The 18,399-nt window shown below is 56.3% G+C and overlaps 1 protein-coding gene across 1 annotated transcript in view; it reads right to left on the minus strand.

Moving 5' to 3' along the window:
* The window catches only part of JPH3 (junctophilin 3), a 108,946-nt gene that overhangs the window by 23,292 nt on the left and 67,255 nt on the right, over positions 1-18,399 (minus strand). The window contains 1 exon segment of the mRNA XM_006762282.2: positions 2,139-2,263. Coding sequence (XP_006762345.1) covers positions 2,139-2,263 — 125 coding nt within the window.

Genomic DNA, 18,399 nt, shown 5'->3' on the forward strand with positions numbered 1-18,399 from the left:
CTTGTGGCCCGAGCCCCGGGAGCGGAAGTCCTCCGCGGGCTGGCCACTGCGGAGGGTTCCGCTGCGGACGCCCCGGGAGGCCCCGGCCTTCTCCTCGCCCCAGCTGTGGCGGCCCCAGTCCCCTCCGACGGCAGCACAGGCTGGGACACAGCGGTTCCCAAGGCCCCTCCATGGACCCCAAGCCGCCGCCCACCGGTGCTTTGAGGATGACCAGGTCCCGCCAGGCAGTGGTGGGCAGCAGCTCTGGCCCAGCCCGGGCTGCAGGCAGACCAAGGCTCAGTGTGCGAGGACTGGGGCCCCGCCTACTCTGGGGGTCTCGGTCCCGCCCCCCATGGGGCCCTCCTCAGGATGAAAAGAAGCATCTCCTGCTAGGTGACCTTGGAGGTCTTGTGGCCTGGGGAGGGGGGCCTGTCCGCCCAGGACACGGACCTCTCGGGTGGCCTAGGCCTCTGGTGGCCTGTTCTTCCTGCCCCACCCCCCGCTTGGGCTCCCCTCACTGCTTCCATACTGGAGCATCTGAGCCAGGGCAGGAGAGGGCCTTAGGGGACGGCACCCTCGGTGTGGCCAGGATTCTCAGCAGGGGCCGGGCACCCCGTCTGAGGAGGCATCCACCATGCTGTTGGCATGCATGGGGGCCTGAGGCGGTGACCAGAACAAGGCAGAGCTGTAGACGCCCATGAACAGTCCCTGGGGTGTTTCAAAGGGTGAAGGCCGCCAAGGGGTGTCCCATGTGGTCCTGGATGTGCTGGGGAGACAGGTGCTGGGACTTGGGGCAAGCAGTCAGCCCCCTGCATCTGCACCCATCTGTCACATGGGGTGTAGTCTCCCACACCTCTGCAGCCATGGGACGGGGGCACAGGTGGTCCCCAGCACAGAGGGACACAGGCCAGGGGGTGTCTGAGGGGCCACATGAGGAACTGCCCTCCCTGGGGTGGGGGGCCCTGGCCCCATCACAGGACTCCCATGACCCTCCCCTGACCTGCCTGCCTGTGATCTGGACTTTGGGGCCCAGGCCTCTGCGCCTTACACCCTAGGGTCCCAGACAAGCCTGGACAGCGACCCTGCAGGGTCCCGTGAACCCCACGCCCCAGAGTGGTGCCCTCAGCTCAGCTCCAGCGCCCTGTCAGCGCCACCAGCCTGGAGACTGTGCTCCGCTAAAATTAGTTGCAGAGCGCGTGACATTCCTGGAAGCATCCTTGTGAAAATGCAGAGCAGAACATGTGTGGCTGGACTCCAACACCTTTGTCGCTTATCTCGGGTCCTCCTGCCTCCCAGAAGCGGGCGGCCTCCCTCCCTGCCCCAAAGGCCGGGGCCCTCCCGGTGAGGCCAGGAGCTCCGGCTCCAGGAGAGCTCAGGTGAGCCCTCAGGACAGACTGCCCATGGCAGATGTCAGCCTAAAACCTCCAGCGGCTTCTATCCCCACAAACCTGTCCTCCAGGGCTTCCTGCTGCAGAGGAAGCGCCAGGGTGAGGCCAGAGGGAAGTGAGCGGAGACAGGGGGCTGTCTGCCCTCTCAGCAATGCCCGCCTTCTCCAGTCCTCTCTGCCTCCCTCAGGCCTGGTCCCCTGACAGGATGAGGGTCACAGATCTGTTACCTGCAGTGGCTTCTAGCTCCTCCAGCTCCCACCAGAGAACATGGCGGCAGCTCCCCTCAGTTAATGAGCCACTCTGCCCAGTGTGGCCGCCAGTAGGCACGCGTGGCTCTCTACAGTTAAATGCAGATCAGTTCTGATCAAACGCAACTAATGACCAGGGCCTCAGCCAACTAGCTGCAGTCCCCACATGGCCACTAGCTACCTTTTTGAACAGAGCAGTTATAGAATAGTTGGTCTGTCACAGGAAGTTCTAGCATAACATTGGGGGAAGGGCAGGAAGAGACCACATGCACACGCAGAGCACACAGACATTCACCATCATGGAAAGCGGAGGGCGATGCATGGAAACGCGTGCACACAGGGGCACAGCCCGGGAGGCGGGGAGAGGGGCTGACACGTGTGAGGGAGGAGTGTGCCAAGGCCCTTGCAGGGACACACATCGTCGTGAAGGAGCGTGAACACGAGGGGAGACGGCAGCGGGCAGCACCTGCTGGAACGTGGCCTTGGAGGACACCCTGCCCCGCCCGCCCGGCGCCCGACTCACCGTTTTCCCTGTGCTGGAAGGAAGGTGAGAACTCTTTGGCAGTGATCCTGGCGATCCGTGCTTCCTCCTGGGCCTTCTGAGCCGCAGTGAGGGCTGCCTCGGCCTTGGCCCGGGAGTGGGAGGTCCTGGGGGAGAGGCAGGAAGGGCAGTGAGGGCACAGGAGGCAGAGGGGCTGGGCAGCCCATCCCACAGTGGGCTGGGCCAGGACAGGATGCTGGGCGCCCTGGGGTATGTGCCCTCAGACTTGCGGTCTCTCGTTCCTTCACTCATTCAGTGAACATCCCTGGGCACCAACCAGACCAGCTCAGTTGGGCACAGGGCACACCACCCCTTGCAGGGCCTGGTCCCAGATGAGCTCAGGTCCTGCAGCAGGAGGTCCCTCCTCCCTGGGTCGTCCCACAGCCTGAAGCTGAGACCGGCTGACTCATCTCTGAGTCTCCAGGAGCGAGCAGGTGCTTAACCAATGTTGAACTGACAAATGAGCAGTTTGGGGGCAGGTGCACCCCGCCACACCCAAGGGGTGAGTGGGCAGCCAGGCTTTTGAGCAGGAACAGGCAGGCTTGATGGTGGACCCGCCAGCACTAAGAAAGTCAAGGGCATAAGGAACAAAAAACGCTCCTCCAGCCCCAGGCTTGGCTCCAGGCCCAGGGAGGAGCAGTATTGCTAGGAAGGATTCTCCAGACATGTCCAGACGCCCACTATCCTGTGCCCGGGCTGCCCACCGCTCCTCCCAGCAGGTGGCACTGCCACCCCCCGGCTCCCCCTCAGAAGGAGGCCCAGGTGAGCCGAGAGCTGGGGAAGGTGTTCCCGGGAGGTCGAGCTGGGACTGCAGCTGGTCCCCGGCACACTCGCCCGGCGCTCCTTCCACTCTGACCTCCGCCCCACCCCACCGCACGGGGCCAGGGGGCGTCTGCTCAGCCATCACCTGGCACCTTCTAGCAGCTGCTATCACTAACCCCGGTGTGTGGAGGAGGCAGGCTTGGAGAGTGGGCGTGAAGTGCGGTCTCCAGATGCTGGGAGAAAGCAAGTCTGTCTCCCACGGGCTCTGCCCAGAGACCAGGCCTAGCTCCTCCAGCGCCTTACTGTGGGTGATGGCGCCACTCGGAGCACAGGCGTGGCACCTCCAGGGAGGAGCTGAGAGGCTCAGTGGAAGTCACACATCTGTGCCTCAGTTTCTCCCTTGGTCACACGGAGTCAGTGACACCACTGACCTTGTGAATGTACGGGGGGCCGGGGGGGGCACATGAAGTCCCCAAGCACAGGCTGGGTGTGGGGGACGTGATCAGAATGGGTTTGCTCTCACGTCAATAACATTCTGCACAGGTTGCACCAAGTGGCAGACCCGGTGATGCCCACGCCAGGTAGATGCGTGACGGAGGCCAGCCGTCAGCTGGATGTTGCTGCCCCGAAATGTCTAGCCCAGGGGTCCCAGGACTCTGCTCCCCAGCTGAGGCCCACATGAGGCCCTCCTCCCTCCATAAAACGAGGCTGGACTGGGTGCCCAAGGCAGGACGGTGCCACGCGTCCCTACATCTCACCTGCCTGGTGTCCTGGCTCCAGGGGCACTGCTTCCCGACACCAGGGAAACAGAGGCACAACGACCAGTCCAAGACACGGGGTAGCCTGCCCCTCAGCGGTCGCCTCTCAAGGCTCCTCTGAGCAGCCTCACCCTCCAACACCCAAGTTCCTCAGACCACAGGCTGACCCCGGAGACCCCTCGCTCCTCATGAGCGACCAGGCTTTCTCGTTTCAAAATTCCACCAATAACTAGGAACAACGTTGCTATAAGAAACAAACGTATGACATACGGACGCACAGTAAGTCACAGCATGAACATGTGTGCAGGAAACGAGGCGAGCTGCCGAGGCTGCCCGCGCGGCTGTCTCCAGGCTCCAGGCTCCAGGGGCCCCGTTAAAACTCCTCTCCAGGGCTCCCGCTGCCTGCCACCCGCGGCACCGCCTGGCCGCAGGCCCCAAACTGAAGAGACACCCTGCAAAATGTAGCATGGAGCAGAGTCTGCTCAGAGCTCTCCCTCCTAGAAGTTGGGAAAAGATGACAGTCACTCAAGACAGCTGCAACCCCATGTCCCTTGGGAGCAGAAGCTGACAAGCACCACTTTCTAGAGCAGCGGTTCTCCACCTGCGGGTCACGACCCCCTTGGGGGTCGAATGACCCTTTCACAGGGGTCGCCTAAGTCCATCGGGAAACACATATATAATTACTTATTGTTTTTGTGATTAATCACTATGCTTCAATTATGTTCAATTTGTAACAATGAAAATACATCCTGCCTATCAGATATTTACATTACGATTCATAACAGTAACAAAATTACAGTTATGAAGTAGCAACGAAAATAATTTTATGGTTGGGGGTCAGCACAACATGAGGAACTGTATTAAAGGGTCGATGCATTAGGAAGGTTGAGAACCACTGTTCTAGAAGATTCTTTGGGAACCCTGTGGTTGTAATTACAACAGGAGAGGGGCAGGAGCCTCGTGGAGACAAAGCCGTTAATAAAGCACCAGTTATTAATACTGAATCTGCATCAATAACAAATCCACTGGATAAATCATTCCCGCAGCCTTTGGCCCCTCCCCACCCACCGCCTCTGAGGACCACGCCCACCTGAAGCCCGCGAGCTCCAGCCCCGGCTCCCGAAAGCCACAGCCACGAGTTTATGGAAAACGTGGGCTGGGACAGGTGCATCAGTATCTCCAGAGCTGTCAGCGTCGCCACGTGAGGACCAGGTGGAAGTCAGACCCAGTGAGGCCGGCGTAAGCCTCCACGGCCACACGCAGGTGGGAGTGTCAGTGACGAGGGGAAGGCCCGGGTGGCAGGGTGAGTGGAGCAGAGGCCTGCAGAGCCAGCTCCCGCCACTTGTCCCGCATCCGTCCTAGGCTGAGACCCAGCGAGCGGACAGCTACAGCAGCACGACGCCCCAGCCCGGAGACCTGGAGGCTGACCGAGGCCCGAGTAACCCCTGGAGGGGCTCTGAACTGGGGCCTTTGGGAGGGCCCATGTGTCCCCTGAAATTATACTCAAAATGCTCTACTCGCACCCCCCGACCCCCAAAGAGGAGGGTGCGCACCTTTCATCAGATTCCGTGAGGCTCTGTGATGCCCCTAAGCTAAGACACGGGCCGTCTGATCGTGGCTGGTCCTGATGGGGAACAGCAGCGCAGCACGTGGCTCGATCCACCGGGGCGCCCCCGACTCACCCCGAACCAGCCGCGGGCTCCGCGCTCATGACTGCTGGAGTGGTGTGTGCTGTGGCTTCTCTCCAGGACATGCCACAGGCAGGGCTTTCTTCGTTTTTAGAATAACTTTTATCAAGATATAACTCACGTACTTTACAATCTTCCATTTAAAATTCAGTGGTTTTTAGTGTATTCACAGAGCCCTGCAACCATCACCACAATCAATTTTAGAACATCTTTGCCCCCAAAAGAACCCTGCTCCCTTTGCAGGAGTAACACCCTTCCCATTTCCCCGGCACTTCCCATCAGCCCAGGCAGCTCCAGCTACTTCCTGTCTCAATCAATTGGCCTATTCTGGACATGCCACACCCAACTAGTTGGGTTTTTTTTTTTTAAGGTTTTTGTTTTTTTAATCCTTTTCTTAAAAAAAACGGAGGTATAACCCACATGACATAAAATAAACCATTTAGAAGTGTTCGGTTCTGGCAGCTAGCAACCCCCAGTGCTGTGCAGCCACCACCTCTCCCTGTGGAACAGTCCTGTCACCCCAACAGGAGACCCGAACCCATGAGCAGTCACCGCCCACTCCGACTACGCCCCTAGCCCTGGGGGTTCTGAGCGACAGCTCAGTGCTCACTAAGCACCTCCCATCCTCACGCTTCAACTGCAATGGCGCTGTGTCGGACACCGGGCCCCTCCCCAGCTGGCCGAGGGCCCCTAACTCCAGGGACCGGGGAAATCAGCTGGCAAAGGAGCATCACAGCTGACCAGACGAGTGTCCCCAAAGCCCTGTGTCTGGCTGGGACCCGAGCAGGCGACGTCCACCCTGAACCACCCGCGCACCTTTATACACCAAGGGGCACACAATGTGCTTGTGTCCCGAGGATGGAATCCTGAAAAATAAGCATGTTTTAGGGGCTGTGGGCTGAGCAGTGGAGACAGTGAGTGATTGGGCAGACAGGGGAGAGGGCGTGGGGCCTCCCAAAACTGGTGGCTTCAAGGTTGGGGGGTTAAAAAGCCGAGGACAGTGGACAAGGCTGGGGACCCGTCACACTGGTTAGTACAGCATTTATTTATCTTGTACGCCATCGTCTTCTAACAAGGGTAGGCAGACAAACGAACCACTAACAGAGTAACATAAGGTCACGAGGAAATGAGGGGAATGGACAGAGGCAGGAAGCCAGGGGTGCACGCCTGGGCCCGGCCACCTAGAGGGCTGGAGCTCCCTGGAGGCCAAGGCGAGCTGGGACCAGCACGGATGAGGATAAGGGTGCACATCAGCCACAATCAAAGCTGTGCCCAGGAGAGGGACAGGCAGGCCAGATTCTGCACCTGCAGGAAGTCTCTCAGCCTCACAGCTTTCCCTGGGGGCGTCTTGCAAAGACCCTCACTGCAGGCTGCCAGGGCTGTGCAAAGCGAGTTCCGTGAAAGCAAATGGAGGAGCCCAGAGGCCCCTGCAGACGGGCATCGCAGGCCTGGCACAGGGCCCGGCGCAGTCCGGTGGAGATTCTTCCCTAAGCAGAGCCTGGAGGGCTTGGGGCCGGCATCGCCCTGACAAGATGTGAGGCCGGCATTGTCTGCTGCCTGCTAACGGCAGACCTGCGCGTCCCTAGCAGTCACTGCTGCCGACCATGACAGATGCTGATGAATACGGAGCCCCAAAGGGCCCCGAACCAAGAACGGGCCTGACCACCCAAGAGAGGGGACAGCAGGAAGATGGCCCGATTGCAAGGGAAAGGCAGGAGGGCCAGCTCAGGGTAGAATGAGCGCTGCCAGGCTGCAGGGGGAATGGGGAGCTATGGATGATTGTTGAGGAGCAGCAGTGTGTGCCCAAGTCCACAGCCAAGTGCAGCAGGCTGGATCGGACAAGGCTGCTCACAGGATGAAGTTATAGGGAAACACCAATGTGAGGTTTTGTGTTTTTAAGGCAGCACGTTTGATGGTTCCTCACTTAGAAAGGAATAACGTGAATTTGTTTTTTATACAAGCGCCCACCTCACAGAACTCAGCTGAAATCCCCCGGAAGTCAGGCTAACGGGGCACCGTTCCAAAGCATTTCTGCACACACGCGTCCCAGCAGCATGCGTGCAACCGCACATGTCCCGTCCTCCGGTCCTGCCTGCATGGGCATGCGGCTCAGTGACGGCAGCCTCTCCTGGGAGGGGCGTGTCCAGAGGTCGAGCGAAGGTCATGCTTTCACCACACATGCTTCTGTTTTGTCCCGAACCCCTGGAAATAAAACCACCCCTTCCCGCCTGGCTGACTCTCAGAGGCAGGTCTGCTCCTGGGAGGGCCCCTTGCACATGGCATCTTCGGGGCACCCCCACTCCGCTGCATGGCCTGACCTTGAGCCTGCGACTCTGCTGCCCGCCTCAAAGCGAGCATGGGGAGTGTGCACCCCTCAGGTCCCGTGGACCTGTCGTCACAGCGCCCATCGACCCACCCGTGATGGGTGCCTGTCATGAATGCCCCGCCGTGCACTCCTGGGCAGGAGGGCATGGTGCCCCGCTGCTCAGAGCCCCCAGCACGCACAGCACAAGCGAGCGAGTGGGAAACTCCCCTGAAGGGGCCACTATTGGTTCCCACAGCTTCACTTAGTAAATATACCACAAATGTTAATTCACCAACATCATACGTGTATTTACATATATATGTTCACACATGCATAAAAAGAAAACGCTGTGCCAACCTTAAAATAAAATTCCATCAAGACGAGTGCTTTTAATAGAGAAAACCTCCCAGTGCATCGTGAAGGTGAACTTTAAATGAGACTTTCAGGATCCAGCCAGCAGCCAAGCTCCTGATGGGTAAGGGCTCAGGGGGCAAGTCCCCACTGGCTGACACCTTCGGGGGAGGGGCGGAGGGGGGTGGTTGGAAGGCCAATGAGCTCGGGGCCTCCTCACTTGCTGGCCACTCCACAGGTTGCATCTCAATCATGTTCTTCCTCCCACCCCCAATGGTAATCAGGCCTGCACCCCCTTTCCCGCTCCCCCAACCAGCTGGGAGCCCAGGCCATGAAACCTAGCCGGGGTCCCTGAGCTGCTGCTGACCAGTGGGCAGGGCGGGGTCGGCTCCTCCCATGTGGGAGCCAGCCCCCACGGGATGGATATGCAGCCTCAGGGGCGACATATAAGTCGAAGTCACAGATGCACAAGACATAGAAATAGGTAGGGCATGGGGTGACCTTCCCATGTCCCCCCAGGTCCACCCTTAGCACCTATACCGAACTGAATGGTGTCCCCCAAACTCTGTCCTCTGGAAGCTGGGAATGTGACTTTAATTTGGAAATTTGGTCTCATGAGGTGTGACAAAACCCTGCTGGCCTGGCTACCCCCCAGTGTCTGACCAGCAAGTCAGGGGCGAACCCGGAAATTGGCATCCCTCAAACTCCCAAGGGATGCTGCTGGCAGTCCAGGGAGGTGAGTCTGAGAACTGCTGCACAGACGTGGGTGTCTCTAAATTCTGTGCCCGCTCACTGCCTGCTGCGCACTGTTCTGCTGTCCTGGACAGCCTGCCTTCCAGCCCTGAGGGGGCCAGACACCACACCCGCCCCACACCCCGCTGAGGGCACGCCTGCCCCCACACCGGCCCCCCTCCGTCTGCAGGAGTGGGGATGCGATCTGCTGGTGGGTTTCCTGCCCCTCCACCCCTCCCCCGAGTTCAGAACTGGATTTTCTTCACATGCGCTGCCCAACGAGAGCCAACTCTTCGAGGGCAGGTCTGCCTGACATGCAGGCCCGCAAAGCTCCACGGTGGGTCCCACTGGGCGAAGCCCCTAGGCACCGGCTGTCAGCAGTGCTGGTGACCAAGGGACAAAACTGGGCCTGGGGGTTTTTCCAGGAGACCCCCCCTTCCACGCATGCCTGTATTCAGCACTTGCTGAGCACCTACTGTGTGCTTGCTGTTGCCTCAGCCATGGACAGAGGCATAGCAGAAAAGGAAGCATAGTAGGAAAGGTGGGGTGCCGCACAGGGGCCTTGGGACGCTGGGAGGCTTGTGCTGGGCCCCATCACCTTCACTGGCCCTCAACCCCATCGTATCCCAGCAGATGCCCTGTCCTGCGTCAGAGGTCTCCCACACATTGCAACAGGACACCTGGCACTGTTTCCCAAAGCACTCATGTTCCCATCCACGACCACGTAACACAGGCACAGAGAGTATCACTCCTCTCTGACCAATGAGGAACAGGCACGGAGCTCTGGGCTCCTCTCTGACCAATGAGGAAACAGGCACGGAGCTCTGGGCTTCCATATTCCATTGGTGGTCTGACCTAGTCAATGATCCAAATTCTCTTCCAGCTCAGAATCGTGCCCAGAGTCTAAGATAAAGGGCCAGATCCTGAGGTTGTGTTGTCCCCCCAGCCACCTGCTTCGGGGAAGGACCATGTACTGGGGTGAATAGTGTCTCCCCCCAAGTTCACCAGAGCCCGTGAACATGGCCTCATCTGGAAATGGCACATATGCAGTTAGTTCAGATAAGGTCATGCTTGTTGGATGAGGCTGGGCCCTAAATCCACTGACAGGGAGAAGGCCACGCGAGGACGGAGACGAGGCCTGGAGGCCCCAGGAGCTGGAAGAGGCAGGAAGGCCTTCTCCCGCTCCCCCCAAGGATCCTCCAAGGAGCTACAGGCAGAAACCTACCTGGGCCCACCGGGGACGCTCCCTGTGCAGGGAGCAGCGCGGCTTTGCACACCTCCCGAGTGCCAGCTAGGGCTGTGGCTGGCAGCGGGCAGAGACAGACACGTTTCTTGGGCCACATGAGTGGTCACCTTTCAGAAGTGGAGATGTGCTTTGGGTACATTTAGAGGAAAAGGCACCAAACAGATGCCTGGTGTTAGGTCCCGCCTCCCTGACAGCCCCATAAAGCCCACGACCAGTGGGAATTCAGGCCTCGGTGCTGATGCTGACTGTGCCTCGAAGAGGCCCCGAGGGAGATGGAACAAGGGAGACTTGGTCTCTGGACAACCAGGGGGACTGCCCAGGGCCACTCCTTCCCCTTCCTCTCCCCCTCCCACAGAGGCCAGTGACAGGCTCCATGTGCTCGGCTGTCCCCACAGCCTGTGGAGACACAATACCAGCCCTGCCCTCCAGGGCTTACCTCCGTCTTCCTTCCAGCAGCCTTGGGGGCGAATGCTGTGACGCCTCAGAGGTGACCAAGAACAGGTCACAGCGGAGGTGTCCTCTGGACCTCGTAACTGCCACCTCCCCCCGAGTTCCTATAACAGTTCTATTGAGGTCTGCTCACATAACACGCAATTTTCCACTTACAATTCCGTGGTTTTAGCACATTCAGACGTGCCACCAGCACCACCTAATTCCAGAGCATTTCCGTCTCCGCCACAGGAAACCCTGCGCCCGCTGGCTGTCACTCCCCGCCTCCCCCACCCCTGGCACCACCAATGCATTTCCTGTCTCTGAGGACTTCCCGCCTGGACATCTCACGTAACGGAATTAGGCAGCACGGGGCCTCTGTGTCTGGTTCCTCTGAGTGTCCTGTTTCTGAGGTTCAGCCACTGGCAGCGTGGCCATGCTTTTCAGGGCTGAGTCATGCTCCACAGCGCGGTTATTCCTCTGCGATGAGCCCATGGGCTTATCCAGTCACCACGGTGGGCTGGCTGCTCCCACATCTGGCGATTGTGCTGCTGTGAACACGGTGTGCATGGCTCTATGTGAATGTGCCTTTGCTCCCTCTCAACTCCTTTCTTTCTTTCCCTTCCTTCCCTTTTCTGGCTCCTTCTCCCTTCCTCCTGCTACCCCATCCTTCGTCTGTACCCCTCTCCCCCCGCCCCAGCTCCAAGTGCCACACAGGTCTCTGAGCTGAGGGGGTGGCTTGGGCCCAGCCGTCTCCAACTTTGGATGTCAGGGGCGTCAGCGTGCTGCAGCCAGACCCTCTGTTCTGCGTTAAACTGACTCTGAGCTTCTACACTCTGATCTGCATGCCCGACGCCTGGCTGGGGCTGGCGGGTTAGGATTTCTTCTGTCGAGCTGGTTTCCTCATTATTACCAGGGGCTAGAGCAGCTGGGTGGCAAAGTACCCACAGGAGACAAACATATGCATCCAGGTAAGGCCCTTTCAGATTCAGACAAGACTGGATGTGGGGGAGGGCGGGTGGGACCAGCCTCCCGTGGGATCCAGGACTGAGCCCCATCCTCTGCCAAGTCCAAATTCCAGGCGTGGGTAGGGCCATGCTCCCTCCGGAGGCTCTGTCGGAGGGTCCTTCCTGCCTCTGCCAGCGCCTGGGGCTCCGGGTGTCCCTGGGCTGTGGCCACATCACTCCAAGACTGTCTTCCCACGGACTCTCCCTGTGTGTCTGCGGCTGCTCTTCTGTCTCTGACAAGGACACCAGTCATCGATTTAGGGTGTCCCTCACCCAGGATGGCTGCACTTCCAGGCCCTTCACCCAACTCCATCTGCACAGACCCTTTTTCCAAGGAAGGGTCCTGGTGGACGTGTGTGTTGGGGGCCACGGTTCAGCTTGGAGATGCCGGGCTCGCTGCTGCCTGGCTGGGGTCACTGGACAAGGAGGTAGGGCCGGTGCCTGCCCCACACAGAATACCTTTCCCTCTGTCGGTGTGCAAGGCCGTCTTCTGCCGGCAGGGGGGCCGTGTCAGACCCGTGTGTCCCGCCAGGCCTCCTCCACCCCCACCCCACGGGCCAGCGAAGGACAGGTGTTTTTTAGGGGAGAACAGACAACTGTGGTTTCCCTGAACAAAAGCTGATACCTCAGAGCCAGAATTTAGGGAAACAGGAGTGCGGGAATTATTTCACATCAGCTCAACATCCTTCCTCTGGGGCCGCGTGCTGGGCCATTCACCCTTTGTCTCTGCATCACTAAATACGCGCTAAGGAGCTGCCTCCAGTCAACGAATAACGTGTCTCAGGAAAGGATCGTGGAGCTGCGATAAGGCCTGCTATGTCAGTAAATGAGCACAGTGCTGCCTCAGAAAGGCTCACCCACTCGGCCTCCCATTGACGGGCTAAGAACCCGGGGGTTCAGTCAGCTGCAGCCTGGGCAGGAGCAGCAGAGCCAATACTTCCGGTGCCCTGGCCACACACCAGGCTCCCGCGCCGTCTTGTCTGACCTCTTGCCCATAGATGGCCATCCAGGTCCAGTCACCCTCCATGTGCTCAGCCCCTTGCACTCGCTCCACTCATCCCGACGCCATGAGGTCGGCGAGGCCCTCTCTTGCAGGTGAGAAAACTTGGGGCCTGGGAGGTTGAGGGACCTGTCTGGGGTCCCCGGAAGTGGTGGCAGAGTCCGGGACGCATTGAGCAGGTTGGGGATGGCACGGATGCCAGCATTTTAAGGAAGGAAGTGCCATTGTTCAATAGGAACAGCAGTCCCAGTGCCTCCCTGTGGCTCCGCCAGGTTCCCTGGTTCAAGATCCCGCCCCATCCCACCCCTACAGCCTCTGTCTCTCCCATCCACACCTTCTCAGCCATGGTGGAGAAATGAGCAGGAAATGGGCGGGCTGTGCAATTGAGGCTTTGCCCTAGGGAGGTGCTGAGAGGGGTGACCCAGCCGAGGGGGCAAGGCTGATGACACAGGACAGGAGCACTGATGAGGCTCAAATCTCCACACATTTCACAGATGAGAAAACCAAGGCCCAGGGAGGTGAGGGGACCCTCCAGCATCGCACCCAGGTAAGCGGGGTGGGGTCTCAGACCAGGGGCTCTGGGCCCCGCACAGGGCAGGGGGTTCTGACAGCCAGCAGGAGGCAGGGGTCTTTTCTTCCTGTTTTCAAAATAAGTTGTTTCCTGCCCCCCTCACCCTTGGAAGATCTTCACACATTACAGAGGGTATATGCACACGTCATGGGGGAGCTGTGTCTGAACTAGACAGGAAGTTCCACCCCCTGGGAGCCGTGAATGTGACCTTGTTTGGAAGTAGGGTCTTTGCAGATGTAATAAAGCTAAAATGTGATCTTTAGGGAGGGTCCCTAATCCACGTATGAAAAGAGGGACTGGGACATGGACACACACAGAGGGAAGGACAGGGGAGAAGCCACCATCTGCCAGTCAAGACAGGAGGCCTCAGACAGAGCCAGGCAGGCGGCACCGGGATCTCGGGCCTGCAGCATCCAGCCCGGGAGAGAGAAATCTGCTGCTTCAGCCGTCAGAGCAGACGAAGGCAGAGTCTGTTCCATTCCTGCAGCCTCCTCTCACTTGTGGCCTCTCTTCTCACTGGCCATTGCTCATCCTGAAGTCACACTCTGGCCTTTGGTTCGACCTAATCCCACTAGCCTGGTGGCTCAGGGAGGCTCCCACAAACCAAATCCCAAGGCAAAGAAAGCAAACCTCTGGCCCTGCCTTCAAAGCAAGCCCAGCTGCCGGACCACTATAGCGAGGACAGAGACAGCCCAGCCGAGAGCACGTTGTTCCTCCTTGGCTGCAGTTGCCAAGGCAACCCTACCTCCCAGAGGGAGGGACCCACCACCAGGGCTGGGTGTGCAGCAGGCCTCCCACCCCTCTGAGCCAGTGCCCAGAACATGACCCAGCCCTGGAGGCCAGTCCCCGAGGACTGGAGCCCATCTCTTCTGGATTTGGGATCCCCAGGCCCTGCAGCCCAGTGTCAGCCAGCAGAAGGCTCAGCCCATACACAGAATTAGTGTTATTCCTATTTTACAGGTGAGGAAACTGAGGCCAGAGAAGCTGGAAGCCGGATTCCAAACCCGATCTCCCTGCCCTGCATGTCTGCCTGTGAAGTGCTGCGAGGTGTCCTGGAGGCCCCATCTCCTCAGGGGTCTAAAACCTCACTGCCTTGGGCCCCTAAGGGAGGAAGCCGGTGCCTCGTCCTCCCCGCTTGGCCTCCCTCCCCGCCCCCCAGCCAGCCCTGTCCCCTTGCTGCATGGTGAAATGTATTTTGGTAAACAGGCTGCCAGTCCCACTCAGCTCGGACCCAATGCTTCTTCTGGATGAGGGGCTGCCCCTTTCGCCAGCCCTGTGACTTCCTCCCCAGGAGTCCATGCTCTAGCGATCTGTCTATAAGCAGGGGGACCCTTTCCAGGCTCGGCTGAGAGAGGAAGGGGTCAGGCTGGTGCAGGGGACGGGGAGATGCCGGCAGGGACCAGTGGCCTCAACGATGATGGTACACACTTGAGTATGTTCAGCTGAGAGCAGCCACAGCCTTGCTCCTCATGGGGAGCCAGCGCCTGCAGGATCAGCTGGGAGATGGTCAGAAATGCAGGTTCTCAGACCTTTGCTTGGCAAGGTCTCAGAAGCACCAGCTGATGGCACAGGAGAGGGTGAACTCCCACTCCCTCCATCTCATATTCTGCCTGGAGTGCTCCCCCCACCACTCAGTGGGTTCCTGAACCACACACTAGAGCAGTGGTTCTCAACCTTCCTAATGCTGCGACCCTTCAATACAGTTCCTCATGTTGTGGTGACCCCCAACTATAAAATTATTTTCATTGCTACTTCATAACTGTAATTTTGCTACTGTTATGAATCGTAATGTAAATATCTGATATGCAGGATGTATTTTCATTGTTTGCGACCCACAGGTTGAGAACCGCTGCACTAGAGGGAGGATACCCTGATAGTCCCTGGGAACCTGCTGGGGCACAAACAGGTCAAGGAACTTGCCCCGGAGAAACCCACCCCAGGAAAGGCTAGGATGAGACAGGACACTGCCTCCAAGTCCACAGTTTTGCCCATCCTGGTTTGGGGGGTGCCAGGAAGGTGGGAATCCTCCTGGGAGGCCCAGACTTTACCTGTGGAGACACCTGGGCTGGTCACCAGTCCTCACAGGCCTTAATTTTTCCATCTGCAAAATGGAGCCATCTCAAGGATTAACTGAAATAGCATAGGCCACACCCCTACCACATGCCCAGCACATAGTAAATGCTGGAAGATTTGGTAGCTGTGTTCTTTCAACCCTCAGTGGCAGGCCCTGCCCATCAGTGGGGAAGGGGGCTGTAGGTGCCTGAGCCAGCCCTGCTCCCTCCCTAGGATGGGGGGTGCTACCCCCCCTCCAGGGCCCTTCCCAGCTGCCCCTATGTGACTTAGACAGGATTTCCCCCAGGCATCCTCCAGTGCTCCCACCCTGCCATGAGCTGGGATGGAGCAGACCCCTGGCAGGACCAATGGAGCTCTGAGCACAGGCTTGCAACCACAGCCCCAGTGTAGACCATCCCCCAACCTCCCTGGGTCTGCTGCCCCAAGGTTGGCCCGCCCAAGGCTCCGGAGTGCTGGCAGGGAGGGAGTGTTAGAAGGAGCTGCTGTGTTCAGAGCAGGCAGAGGGGCCCTGGAGTCCAGACTTTGGCCATCCTGGGGTAGAGTCCTAGGGCCCTTTCCCCGCATTGGCAAATGGAACATCCCTTCTTGGCACAGCCCTGAACCCAATGGACCAGAATGCCTTGGGGGATTAAAAATGGCAGCAGAGTAAGTGGATGCTACATGAACATGCTCCCAAGACCAAACTGGAATTACAACTAAAATACAGAAAATCTTCCTGAATAATCAACAGAAGACTCACTGGAGAGAACTCCGATAATTGAGGACAGAAAGTGGAGACCACATAGAGACTGGTAGGAGGGGCAGAGGCACAAAAGGGCTGGCCAGGCTCCTACAGACAGCAATTGAAGTTCTGGAGAAATATCTCAGCTGTGGGGGGTTGCCATTGAGAACTCTGGGGTCTAATTCCCAAGCTGGGCCCCTCAGCAGAGAGCACCAGAACTGAGAAGGATACCCACATAACACCTGGCTATGAGAAGTAGCAGGGTTGTTGCCCACCAGGGAGAGATGGCTGGAAATGCAGGCACCCTCATAAAGGGCCAATGCACAAAATTTCCTGTGCAGCCACTCACCTTGTGCTCCGGCAGAGGGAGGGCAGAGTGGACTGGAGCTGTGTGAGCAGAAGCCAGGGTTGGGGGCTCTGGGGTTAGAACTTAGAAGGCAGCCACCCCAGTTTCCTGTGCTGAGTCATTTCCTCATGCTGCAGAGGTCATCTTTCTTAGGCAGACAATTGCTATCTACGTGGTTTTACCTGGGGAGCAGACAGTTGGCCCACCCTATTGGAAAACACCTTGCCCCACGGTGTGGAGTTTCTGAGGCCCATTAAGAAACTGAGAATAACAATTAGCCTTCAGGCAGAAGAAACTGCCCCACCCAGTTGAGGGAAAACTCTCACCACACCTGTGGATGATTAACTGAGGGTTTTTCAAGACTAAATCCAATCAGCCTACAAGCAGAGATGATCTCTGTAGGCTTTGAGTCTTTGCCTAATCTAATTAGTCATAAACAGCATTGTGCACTGTCCTGCACTAGAGACTGAGAGGCATAGCAGAACTGCCCAATACATAGTCATAAACCCAAACAGGCACCCAAAATGAGGAGACAAAGAAACAACCCCCAAATGAAAGAATAAGATAATTATCCAGAAGAAGAAATAAGCGAAGCAGAGATAAGAAATTTATCTGAAACTGAGTTCAGAGTAATGATGGTAAAGGTGCTCAACAGCATGAGAAAAGATATAGCAACTATGAAAACAAAGAATAACATAGGACAAATAAAGAACACATCAGAAGGAATACACAGCAGATTAGGGAAAACTGAGGATCAAATCAGTGAATTACAAGACTGCCCAATACATAGTCATAAACCCAAACAGGCACCCAAAATGAGGAGACAAAGAAACAACCCCCAAATGAAAGAATAAGATAATTATCCAGAAGAAGAAATAAGCGAAGCAGAGATAAGAAATTTATCTGAAACTGAGTTCAGAGTAATGATGGTAAAGGTGCTCAACAGCATGAGAAAAGATATAGCAACTATAAAAATGAAAATAAAGAATAACATAGCACAAATAAAGAACACTATTCAGAAGGAATACACAGCAGATTGGGGAAAACTGAGGATCAAATCAGTGAATTACAAGACAGGATAGAAAAAGTCACTCAATCAGAGAACCAAAAAAAAAAAAAAATTAAGCTAAAAAACAGAAGGACAGCTTAAGGGACCTGTGGGACAACATGAAACATAACAATATTCACATAGTAGGTGTGCCAGAAGAGGCAGAAAGGGAGGAAGGGATAGAGAACGTGTTTGAAGAAATAATGGCAGAAAATTTCCCTAACCTGGTGGAGAAAAAAGTCACACAAATTCAGAAGGCACAGAGAACCCTAACAAAAAGAACCCAAACAGGCCCATGCTCAGACACAACATAATTAAAATTAAAGACAAAGAAAGAAATCTTAAAGGCAGCAAGAGAAAAGCAAATTGTTACCTACAAAGGAGCTCCCATAAGGCTGTCATCTGATTTGTCAGCAGAAACTCTATAGGCCAGAAGGGAATGGCATAAGGTACTCAAGCTAATAATGGAAAGCAAGGGTCTGAAACCAAGATTACTATATCCAGCAAGGCTATCTGTCATTCAAAATAGATGGTGAAATAAAGAACTTCCCAGACCAAAAAAAAAAAAAAAAGAAAAGGCTAAAGGAGTTCATCATCACTAAGCCAGCATTATAAGAAATGCTAAAGGGACTGCTGTAATGAGAAGAAAAAAGAGAGAGAGAAACCTAGGAATACAGAATTAAAATTTCAATAGATAAGTACCTATCAATAATAACATGAAATGTAAATGGATTAAATCTCCAATCAAAAGGCATAGGGTAGATGAATGGATACAAAAACATGACCAAATTATATGCTCTCTACAGGAGACCCACCTGAAAACAAGACTCACACAGGATGAGAGTGAGGGATAGAAAAATTTTTTTCCATGCAAATGCAAAAGGGAAAAAAGCTGGGGTAGCAATACTCATATCTGACAAAATAGACTTCAAAATGAAGGCCATCACAAGAGACAACAAAGGCCACTACATAATACTAAAGGAATTGATTCAACAAGAGGATATAACCCTGGCAAACATATATGCACCAAATATAGAAGCACCTAAATATATAAAAAGACAAATTTCTAGAGGACTTTAAGGAAGAGATTGACAATAATTAATCATAGTAGGGGACTTCCACTAACTTCACTGGATAGATCTCCCAGACAAAAAATTAACAAGGAAACAGTGACTCTAAAGCACATGAATTGGATCAGATGGATTT

Source organism: Myotis davidii, unplaced genomic scaffold (assembly GCF_000327345.1).
Source record: "Myotis davidii unplaced genomic scaffold, ASM32734v1 scaffold77, whole genome shotgun sequence".
Taxonomy (NCBI): Eukaryota; Metazoa; Chordata; class Mammalia; order Chiroptera; family Vespertilionidae; genus Myotis; species Myotis davidii.